The sequence below is a fragment of the Botryllus schlosseri genome, chromosome 2 (assembly GCF_051294905.1).
Source record: "Botryllus schlosseri isolate E-star chromosome 2, Bs_hap1, whole genome shotgun sequence".
Lineage (NCBI taxonomy): Eukaryota > Metazoa > Chordata > Ascidiacea > Stolidobranchia > Styelidae > Botryllus > Botryllus schlosseri.
In genome coordinates, this window is record NC_137237.1 from 11,581,614 (window position 1) to 11,594,074 (window position 12,461).

The 12,461-nt window shown below is 42.1% G+C and overlaps 1 protein-coding gene across 3 annotated transcripts in view; it reads right to left on the reverse strand.

Moving 5' to 3' along the window:
* LOC145433557 (SH3 and cysteine-rich domain-containing protein 3-like) overlaps positions 1-7,518 on the reverse strand; it is a 37,025-nt gene extending 29,507 nt beyond the window's left edge. The window contains exons 1-2 of one of the 3 annotated variants that reach the window (XM_080310686.1): positions 7,342-7,518; positions 2,037-2,163 (exon numbers count right to left, since the gene is read on the reverse strand). In XM_080310686.1, coding sequence (XP_080166812.1) covers positions 2,037-2,157 — 121 coding nt within the window. In that variant the 5' untranslated portion in view covers positions 2,158-2,163; positions 7,342-7,518. The remainder of the gene's footprint in view (positions 1-2,036; positions 2,164-7,341) is intronic. The other 2 variants (XM_080310685.1, XM_080310684.1) reach the window with 2 other exon arrangements.
* Positions 7,519-12,461: the final 4,943 nt, after the last annotated feature.

Below are 12,461 nucleotides of genomic sequence, written 5' to 3' on the forward strand. Positions count from 1 at the left end.
AATTTCGTTCTTGCTGTTGTGGGATTGTGGGTCACGCTCAGAGCAGAGAGTTACTAAATATTCAGAAACGTAAAGCTGAATATTTCTGGCAAACATTTGTAATAAAGCAAGTACAATTTTTGAAATTGGCAAGGTGCATGCTCGTTTAGTGTTAATTTTCTTATACTGCCTTCGCCGTGCATAGAATGGTCCGAAGTTAAAACGCAAAGAATTTCAACCAAAGATGTTATAATGTAGGGTTGCTATACGTCCCCTTTTAAGAGGATTTGTTCTCTTTTTGAAAGTGTCCTCGCAGGACACCTAAATGCCGCTTTTTGAGAATTTGTCCTCTTTTTTGAAACTTTTGGTTAAATGCACGCGGAAATCGGACTAAGATATAGGAAACAAGCGTTCAAGTAACGGTCCGGCTGGTTTTTCGGGACTTGAGCCAGAAAAATGACCTTCTTTAGTCTACCAACGGAAAATCTCATAGAAAATTTACCATTTTAACATTTCCGGATTTTACTCTAGTATTGTAAGACTAAAAATTTTGAAAAACTGTCCTCTTTTCAGATTTCCAAAATATGGCAAACCTATTATGATGACATGAAAAACTAAAATATGAAAAAGGTAGACAGTGCAGAACCTACAAAGGTTCGTTTGTGAACGTGAACGTCTTGATTTCTGAACCTCACGCACACACAGACTGCGAACGTGAACCGCACGTTTACACCCTCCCTGGTGTATTTGTCATATTTCCATCATGGCGAGGGACGTGAATCAGGCAAACGGCACTTCCAGGTACCAAATTCTGCTATCACATTCATTTCAATGAGTGAAAATGTGTCAAATACACCAATCCGAGTAGAGACATACCCCAGGAATGTATTGGGTTCTTTTACGTGTAACTCATTTTGGGATTTCTTGAGGTGGTAGGCTACACGAAAGCAGAATCCACTACACTCCAGGGATACGTCTCCATAAGAATTGATGGACTTGACTCATATTCACCCATGGTAATTACAAGGTGTGAAATAACAATTTTGAACGTCAAAGTGCCTTTTACCTCATTTACACCATATGCTCGCCTGAAATCGGAAAAATTCTATGGCCGATACCCTCACCCCAACCGCAGTGGCGAGATAGCGCAGTGGTATAATCCGCGGCTGCAACACCAATGGGCTGAGTGTTCGAGTCCGACCAAGGTCGACTTCAGAATTCCTATATCCAAGTGTTGGAGGTTTATCTAGGCTACTCCTCGCAGCCTCATCCGCGTAAGCGGTGTCTAACAAAAAGCCTAGAAGTGGGCCGTGCTATAAGCCGGCAGTTACGGAATAAAACTGAAGATTATCGGCCTGGTGTAAATGACCATAGTAGTCTATAAACACCTCAAAACAAACAAACAAACTCCAACCGCATTTTCATTACTATTGGAATGACAGTCTAAGGAGCAATAGGATTAATGAATAAACGACTAATCGACGTAATCGTGCCTACGAAAGTCCCATAAATACATTCGCAAGATGGGAACAGTGGGAAGTCTCATTGAATTTCTAACTCCCACGGCGCCGGTACTCTGAATGGGAGTGGCGCTGGCAACAAAACCACCGAGTGAATCGGTGCGAGGATTTCGGTAGTATTTAGGGTTCATGATTTGTCACGTTCTATACGATTGCGAGTGGCGCAGTGTGCTTAGCGACACCGTCACGAGGCCACTGATTATTGGTGAGAGAGAGAGAGAGAGAGAGAGAGAGAAAGAGAGAGAGAGAGAGACCGAAACACGAATGTCGGCAGCAAAGATAAAGTTGAGAGAGACTGATATTGGAAACGCGCGACTATGGAAGTCGTCCGAAAAATTACAAAGCCAGAGATTCTGAATATTACCAAGTCATTGTCATGGAGCACATTGTCTTAATAGGCGATAAGCACCAACAAATAAACAATACGATTGGCGTCACAGACTATAGCGTATTACCCAATACCTATATTTCGAATGTTTCGATCAGCGCTCAGTTATCTCCCGTACTGAAGTGTATAGGCCTACTCCGTACACTTACCTATTGCATTATGTGAGATGCGATGTCTTATTCCCGAAAAGGAATGAGGTTTGACGCTACCGACCCGATGCGGCATAGCATTCGGGCACGCGGCGACTGAGGCGCTTGCCACGGATTCCATCAGGACCTGCAATTGGACTTTTCATCATTGAGAGCGGGAGGGAAGAACGAATAATATAGCTATTATACGGGGTGCGATTTCACACGCTGTCTATGGACGCGTCTATACTGGCCTTGCGCATTTTCTCGCGATAAATAAATTGCAGATTAGTGGTGGTTTAAATTGTGCACTCCAGCCGTACCGTAGTTCGCCTTTCCAAATGCAGAGAACGAAAGAATGGCGTAAGAGACAAAAGGATAATTCGCGACAGCGTTCAAAGCTCTACCTACATGTATGGTAATTTAGAATATTTTGTTTGTGGTATTCAAGGTGCTTGTAGACTACTATGGTCATTTACACCAGTCCTATTCTCTTCGTTTTTATTTCGTAGCTGCCGACTTGTAGCACGGCCCACTTCTAGGCTTTTATAAGACATCGCTTTCACGGATGGTATATGGCGAGGAAGCAATTTTGAAGTGACGAGCTGTGTTATCGTGGACATTGTAAGCTAGTTCTTTCAATATGAGAGATTGAGCATTATGGCTCCCGGAAAGAATGTTATCAATTTTTCGTGGACATAATGCGATTTATACGTCACATAACTTAGGATTTTTTGACCTCATTGCTCTTTGCCGGACTGTTGTGGGTTGATCACGACTTCATAGATAGGTCATTTTCACTAGTGCGAGTATAGCTTTGTACTACATGTTTCGTATGCTGCGTGCAATACGACTAATTGAGGTTACAAGGCTTCCACGGTCGAAAATACCATCTAAACCAGTGGTTCCCAAACATTTTTTAGCTGCCGTCCCCTTGAACAACGAATAACGTACCAGCGCCCCGACCCCCCATCATATCTAAATAATAGAAAGCGACAGTTCTTCCGGATATATTACAATTACCAATAAGACATATGAAGCTGTTGTACATGTCATCATCATCCTCATCATTATATTGGGTTTGGGATTTTATAAGAACAATCTGAAATCTCCACGTCCGGCTACGTGAAGTAGGTTTCTGCTGTGAGACAGAGCATTTGTCGCAGCACTGAAAGCACGTTCTAACAAATATAATCCGGGAAGGACTATGAGGGAGAATTTAACCCGACTCCAGGGAGAGTATTTCTATTGATTCAATATGTGTATCCAGAGCGATTGATAATGAGAGATGTTGAACTTTCACGTGAGCGCAAAATTATTGTACAACGTAGTCGGCTACTCAATCAGTGAAATCTCAATTTCACGGAATGGACTGATTTATCAAGTAAAGAACTTCTGATTGGAATATATTCTGAAATCAAATTACCCTCCCCTCGTGCAGTTTTTCGAGATGATTGCTGTATACTTCTACGTCAAGATCAGATAGGCCTATATGCGAGCAGGCAAGCTTGAGAATTGGAAACGTTCACGTCTCAGTAAATCTCTCTGATCTATCACGGGCTTATGACCGAATCCAGAAAGTGCCATTTTCACTTTGATCAGATTTCATTTTTACCGTAAAAGGATAAATTCGACTCAGAAAACTTCATGAATATAGGCCTATATTATAATTATAAGCGATATCTTTTCTCGCAACCACATCTATTGTCGAAGGCCAGGATCGCAGCAGTGTGAAAATTCCACGATCGTTTGACACAGGGAGTAAAATTTCGGGAGGCAGTTTCCCTTAAAGTCACCACATCTAACTGTGCAGTAAGTGTTCAAATACATCGTAGTTCTCACCACACAATATACCACGATTTTGGTGATTCTCCCGACGGCTGAATCAGTCCATTGACGGGTCGGGTACAAAAATTGTTAAGTAACAATGGACTTTTCCGGTACAGCTGCTTGAACAGACATACGTCTGGATCGACCATAAACTGCTTTAACATAATCGATTTTGCATTTCTTCATGCGTATTTTGCTGTTTTATTCATCAATCGTTTCAATACTACGCAGCAGATGCCCGTTAAACCTACACAGCCCCCATTTGCTCTTAGCGCACCCTACTGCCCAAATTCTAGCCAGCGCCCGCGCCCCCCAATCGCCCATATCGTGGGCAGCGCTGCCTTCACGCTCGCCGACGCCACCAGGGGGGCGCTGGCGTCCACTTTGGGAACCACTGATCCAAACTATATTTCCGTTGATAAATTAACTGTTGGTGACAAGGACAGTATAGTTTCAGTACTCGAATCGTGCCCGGCCCTGATTATAGCAACACTCGTGAAAATATTTTGTCTGCAGTTCGAGTACGGTGGCTTTCTATAAGGAAAATGACCGTTGCCAAAGATTTTTCACCCTTCCAACTTCAATTTGAGACCACGTCTTATATGGAGCGTAATATATTCAGAACGCAATGAGTTGGTTCAGGTGATCGGAAATTCTATTGGTAAGTGCCGAAAACATTGTTCACAACCGAGGACAAAGTGCCAAATTACGTATTTACGTAAATTCTGCATAGGTTTTTGGTAATTGGCTTTACCAATGCGACTGAAACAAGAAAGCATGTAATGCCTCTAACAATACCACTATACCTGAATAATTCAGAGACAGGTCGAATGGACTATTCGGGTACTACCCCTCAGTGACGTCACAAAGAACACAGTTTCATAAATTTTATACCTATTCAAGACCGCAAGGAAGCAGACCACGACGACAGATACTTGGCAAATTTAGCAATCGTTAAATACGACGTATGGTCGTTAACTAACAATGTCCGTCATTGCTATATGTGAACATTATTCGCTGCATGCAACATGATTTTAAAGCTTAGATAAACGCACTGCGACATTAGTTGACTGGAGTCGATAAGTCATGTTACTGGCATAGTATCAGATGACCGACGTGGCAGAATTTGAATTACACGAGGAGTTTGATTGAAGTAGCCTACTCGTTTGCTAATAGTCAATTACCGATATTCCTGCACTGTCATCGTATTCGTTGGTTTGTGGTGAAAGTAACATTGTACTGCAATATCGATTGCACTCCTTCACTACCCTAATGTGTAATGTACTCGATTCGAACGGCAGGGGCTTAATCGATTGGCCTCTACGATTAATCATATCATAGGCCTTGAACTCGTTTGACCGTTTACAATTCACTAATCCGTTTAGAAATAGATCTTCAATGCTAAAGATACGTCACATGCAGCTTCTCATAAGCTCACAGTAACCATGTTAATGTCAACGATTTGTTTGCATGAATTACAGAAGAGAGAGAGAGAGAGAGAGAGAGAGAGAGAGAGAGAGAATCTTTATTCGTATACATTACATATCAACATTACACTACAAAAATGTAACAGTGAAATGCGACATGCAAGGTAGACGGGAGGCTCGATATGACAAAGTCTTCAGAGCCGAGCCACCCAGGACAGGAGCAATTTGTCCGGATTGCGATGATTTGATGTAAATTGTGCATTAGATTTTGCACATAGTGATGTCACAGATATAGTAACGCTACGCTGAAAACATGACATAAATATAATAATGAATTTATTCTAATCAGAGATTGTGATAGGAATGGTGCAAACACCGGAAAGGTCCGTGTAAACTAGACCTTAACAACCGGTTCGCTGTGAGCATGAACACGAATCTATTAAATGATGTGATGTCACATATATTACTAATTGCATTACATACCATGTATCCAAAGCGTATGTAGACGGGTATCTACAGCAGGGGTGTCAAACTCGTGGACCGCGGGGCGATTCCGGCCTCCATGTCATAGTATATTGCTTGTGAAGGCCATGTGAGTCTGGTTGCTTGGAAGCGAATAGCCAGTGGTTCCCAACCTTTTTCGACCCATCGCCCCCTTTTCAAGCTCAACACCGATCATCGCCCCCCAAATTTTGCGTACCAAAAATGGGCATACAAACTGTAATCACCGGCGGGTTGAATAAAAAAAATAAGAAAAGGTCAATATTTCGGCTCGATGTCGAATTTGACACTTTTGCAACTAAATTTTCGTGGGATGACTAAAAAAGAAAAGGTCAGCCGTTTTGACGCGTCATCGCCCCCTTCGCTATTTTCGCCCCCTGTTGCCCCCTTTGTTCATTTTCGCCCTCCTATATCACCCCCTTCGTCATTTTCGCCCCCCTATAGACCGCCAAATCGTCCCCTGGGGAGCGATATCGCCCACGTTGGGAACCACTGGAATAGACCAAATGCGTAATAGGACCATAAACTATATTTTTCACTTTTACAAAAGGGCAGTCAGTCTCAAAATCGAAAATGAGCAAATAACGCTCATTAACATTACAATCGCACGTTTATCGATCATGTCACGAAATCAAACATCGTCAATCCGCACAAGAACACAGCATTTTCCATGCGAAAACAATCATTTATCATTTTTGTCACTTTCTTCCCACTTTATGGAGGCCGCGATGCTGCATAAATATTGTCTGGAACCGAGTCAGTCGCAATCGTATTACTGCAGGCCCCAGGTTTCACCTCGACTGACGGAACCGAATGAATTCTCATCTACCGAAATTACGAAAGAAACCGCATCGAGGTCAGGTGTATGGCCACAGAAGAACGTTTCTATATGTACTATGTACACAGTGTACAGCCGCGGTTTGCATGTACTCAAATGACATGAGAATTGTTTGAAACGGAAAGATGTGTCATGTACCCTTCCATCCACCAAGTTTCATAAAATTCCAGACGTGTTTCACACTGGGATATATACCCAGTTCATTAGGAATTTAATCGAAGCCAACACCACAAAATGGCGATATAATGAAAAGATAAGAATAAGTCGTAACGACTTGTTGACGGCGATTAATCAGAGTACAAACCTGGTGTACAGATAAGGTAAACAACAACTAAGAAAGAACGTGCTAAGAGACACATGCTTAGTGCGACCATGAAAGGTTGGGCAGCACTCTGTCATAAGAAATCATAGGCTGTACAATTCAGGTACTCGATCTATATGTTAAGGAATCATCTTGCATACCTTTCAGGCATGAATATAATAACTAAAATAAAACCTCAAAGATCCAAAGACAATTGAATTAGTGTCAAAATGATTCCATTATAAATCATGGTGGATTCGATTTGACAAGAAGCGAATGTCCGATCAATAGTAGCGATTGTCAATTGAAAAGAGGTATACTTTACACACAGTACAAAACATTCAGCAACAAATCTGATATAAAAGAATTGTAAGGCACTTAGATCACATTTGCACACAAAACACACTTCCTTGAGTATATATCTCTTACCGCGTTGTGCTACAAATCCAACTGTTCTGAATATTTGGCCAGTGCCGCTCAAGATTCCAACTCCAGTCTGCACTGCCACCCACGCACCTATAGGCTTACACCTGCGGTTGCGTAAGACTACCATAAGTTATTCATCTTGTCAAGGATAATTACCGGTAACGACTCGTTAGCCTGCATAGTGCATATACGGGCTTGGATTTTATTGAACGACTTTGCTGACCGTATTGATCATCATCTCGCAGAGCCTCTCCAATACCCTGCGAGCATATTTCAAAATTTCCCATCAATTATCTTAATTAAAGCCACCTGCTGCATGCTTCCACACCGCTACAAATGTAAGATTATATTGTATCTAACTAACCAATAAGGAAGGAACAATGCAATAATCAATACACTACCTTGGCAATTAACACCTTTGTTTGAGGGTCGTTTATAATCGAGGTGATCACGGTACGAATAAGATTCACAATTGGAGCGTTGTTTGTACTCTGAATACCGGCTGCACTGAAAGGTTAGTCCATGAAACAATCTTCCTCCAACAACTGCGTTTCCGGCGATTGAGAGACCACAGAATAGCCTGTGTGAGATTGACACAAGGGACACGCTGATTTATAGGGTCGTCGTATGAAGATCCGCAATAATTCATCTTGTGCTCGTCCGTCATTTCGTGAATCAATAATCCGTTAACGACAAGTTCAGCGAAATACCGCACGACAACGGGGCTCTTGAAATATTCAAAAGGTGTCAGCGTGATCGTCATTTTATTACTGGATATTCCGCCTATTCCGTCCATGATTACGGTCGTGTCAATCAGGTTCATTAATATTTTCATCGTTTCAAAACATCACAAGACTGCGATACAATGAAAAGATAGGAAGGTGTCGAAACAACTTGGAGTAGCCTTTGATATCAGACACCCAACTTAGCCTGGGCGAAGTAAATAAGAGGCATGCACAGTAGGGATGGTGTGAACCTCTGAAAGGTTCGGGTTCGTGTGAACGCGAACCTTTTTGAAAGGTTCTGTGTGAACACGAACGTGAACCTCGTGACGTCATGTTGCTAATTCCAACGCTATCTTTCAATGAAGTGATAGCCCATATTATTGTACACGATGCCTAGCGAAGACTCGGGCCACATAATGTCGCATTGCTGAAGTACATATTGGCGTTTTAAACGTCGCTAAATGTATCAACCGCGGTTATCAAAGGATATAATAATCTCACAAAATCAATACATTCGTCGTTTTGCCAACAATTTCGACGAGGACTTACCAGGAAATAGAAGCTTACGCCTTAATGGTCTTAGCCAGACCGGACAATGTGTTCGGAATCTGAGTATTGCTACATTGATATTGAGCAGAGTGTAAAACGGGTTTCTATACTCGCTACCGATACCATAAACAACAAGTTATATAGCAGTAGCCAGCACCTTAATCGCACGGATTTGGTTTTAATGATACAGTAAAGATATGAAGTCGAGATTGACCCCATACGCCCGCTCGATTTTTTACATCAGAAAACGATATCAATGTAATTGATTAGTTTAATAGGCATCATTCGCTGACTACGTATATCGCTCGTGATGTTGTGTGATTGCGGGTCAAGCTCACGGCAGAGAGTCACTAATTATTCACAAACGGAAAGCTGGATATTTCGAGAAATTTTTGGTAACAAAAATGCAAGTAAAACTTTTAAGGTTGTCATGGTGCATGCTCGTTTAGTGTTGATTTTTTATGCTGCCAGCGCCATGCATAGAGTGACCCACAGTTGAAATGCAATAAACTTGAACCAAAGATCTTATAATTAAGTGCAAATCACAATTTACCAAAAAGGTTCACAGTGCAGAACCTACCAAGGTTCTGTTGTGAACGCGAACCTCTAAATTTCCGAGGTTCACACACAGAACACGAACGTGAACCTCACGTTCACACCATCCAATGCACAGTGCACACTGAATGGAAAGTAATGAAGAGAATATAATACGCAAGCGACAAAATGAGGTGGCATGTGGCGGAGGGCGAGGTCGATGTTAGGTCGTGGACCGGTAATCCTGAAGACTGGCTAGTATTCATTGAGAAGAAATTGCTTGAATGCGGACATGCTCGACGACTGTCGCATAGCCGGTGAGATGCTGTTCCACAATTGGGGTCCGGCATACTTGGTAGAGCAATGCGTTTTCTTGTAATCAGTCCTGATCATATATGGTAGTTGTTCTTCGTTGACGCGCGTGTGCTGTAGTTGTGCGCTTTTGTCTCCGAGGTGTATGTGTACAGATATTGGCCACGTGCTTGTCAACACCAGGAAGAAAGTAATTTAGTTGTTGTTGTTGTTTGTGGTATTCATGGTGTTTGTCGACTACAATGGTCATTTACACCAGGCCGATATTCGTTATTTTTGACTCCGTAACTTCCGACTTGTAGCAGGGCCCACTTCTATTGGCTTTTATAAGACACCGCTTACACGGATGGTATAAGGCGAGGAAAGAATTTTGAAGTGACGAGCTGTGTTATCGTGGACATCGCAAGCTAGTTCTTTCAATAACTGAGGTCAATTTTTGACGTGTAGTGCGCATGTCATCGCCGATATTTTCTATGTTCGAATATTGTGGCATGTTAATTCGACGCAGAAAAAAAGAGTGATCCGTCTGGTCAACCGACAGACACAAGGATTTTGTTTATAAAGGTCGCTCTACAGACTATCGCAAACCTATATATTGTCGCATTTCTAAGTGCCGTATGCGCATGCGCGGAGTCTCCCCACAGCAGTACAATGAAATCAATATGAAGTCAGTCTGTTGTGACATTCAACTGTGGAAATGCAACATTTGAGGCGAAGTTCGACAACCTTTCGCTCACCTCCTGTATAGATTCCAGTGTAGCGCGTGAACTCGGCCGGAGTGCAGTTCAACGAAATCATCCCCCACAGTGCGTAAACTGTGATGTAACACAACAATGGTAGCCCGATATAGCCCAGGGATCGGGAACCAATGGCTCGCGAGCCATATATGGCTCTTTAGGAGATATTGTATGGCTATTTGAAAAATTCCTGATTTACCACTTAATTCGCAGCTTATTTGTGATAAATTCTTTTTGTAAATTTTGATAACGATCTAAATCATTCAGCTTGTGGTAGCTCAGACAAGTCTTTCTAGAGTCACAAAGTGGCACAGGGGATCTGAACCGCCTTACCCCTCGGAACCCAAAATCCTAAAATTTATGTCAAATATTGTGAGCTGATAATTGCTTACTTAACAGCCCAATATAATAGTTTTTCTTTCTACAATGGTGAAAACAACTTCAATTTTTTAGGGGTGTTCATCTGACAAATCTCATCAGTCTGGTCTGGTCGATAATTTGTACAGTTTGAATAATTTGTATAGATGCAAAATCAAAGTCGCTATTGCTCAGACAACCATGCAAAGGGATGGTGTGAACCTGTGAAAGGTTCAGGTTCGTGTGAACGCGAACCTTTTTGAAAGGTTCTGTGTGAACGCGAACGTGAACCTCATGACGTCACGTGACGTCATATTGATAATTCCTACCCTATATTTCAGTGAAGTGATATATATTAATGTAGGCCTACACGATACCCAGCGCCGAGTCGGGCCTCATAATGTCACAAGGCTGAAGTACATACTGACTTTTTAACCGTCGCCAAATGTATCAACTGCGAAGCAATCAAACGATATAATTATCCCACAAAATCATTATCTTCCGTCATTTTGCCAACAAATTCGACGAGGACTGACATGGGAATATAATCATACGCCTTAACGGTCTAGGCCAGACCGGACAATGTATTTGGAGTCTGAGTTTTCCTACGTTGATATTAAGCAGCGTGTAAAACGGGTTTTACCCCATTAACAAGTTATACTGCAGTGGCCAACACTTCAATCGCACTATTTGGTTTTAATGATACAATAAACATATGAAATCGAGAGGGACCCCGTACGCTTGCTAGATTTATTACATCCGACACCGATATCAAGTTCATTAATTGGTTGATAAGCATCAATCGCTTTTCGGTCTTGATATTAAGTGATTGCGGGTCAAGCTCATAGCAGAGAGTCACTAAGGATTGTAACAAAGCCAGTAAATTTTTTGAGATTGTCCGGGTGCATGCTCGTTTAGTGTTGATTTTTTAATGCTACCAGCGTCATGCATATAGTGGCCGCAGTTATAATGCAATAAATTTCAATCAAAGATGTTATAGAATGATGTGAAAATCGTAATAAATGAAAAAGGTTCACAGTGCAGAACCTATCAAGGTTCGTTTGAGAACGTGAACCTCTGAATTGCCAAGGTTCACACCCAGAACGCGAACGTGAACCTCACGTTCACACCAACCCTGATGCAGCATAATAATTCGCTGTACCTCACATCGTGCGCACATTGATCGTGCGCGCATTGATATAAATTGATATGAAGAGTGCACCGTCATATAATATAAAAAGTCTAGCTGTCTATCTTGATTAGATATGGTAATTGTATCATAAAAAAAGACAAATCCGTCTGATTTGGGTGTTAGCTGATGTATAACTTGTAATATCTGTAACAAGTATAGAAACCGGTTTTCACTAAGATCAATATCATTGTAGCAACAGTCTCACGCCTTAAGAATACAATTGCCGGTTCAACCTAGACCGTTAAGGGCGTAAGATTATATCCCATTGTGAGTCTTCGTCTAAATCAGTGGTTCCCAACGTGGGCGATATCGCCCCACAGGGGGCGATTTTGCGGCCTAGGGGGCGAAAATGACGAAGGGTGCGATAGGGGGGCGAAAATAGGCAAAGGGGGCGACAGGGGGCGAAAATATCGAAGGGGGCAATAGGGGGGCGATGACGCGCTAAAACGGCTATATTGGAGTCAAGTCGGAGAAAAGACCTTTTTTTTCTAGTCAAACCACGGAAATTTAGTTGCAAAAGTGTAAAATTCGACAACGAGCCGAAAAGTTGACCTTTTTTTTAGTCAACTCGCCGATGATTACAAATTGGCCTATGGCCATTTGCCATGTGTGGCCCGAGTCGTCGCTAGGTATCATGTACATAACACGGAAATGTAGGGTTCGAATTAGCAATATGACGTCACTTGACGTCATAGGTAGAGGTACGTGCACGCGTTC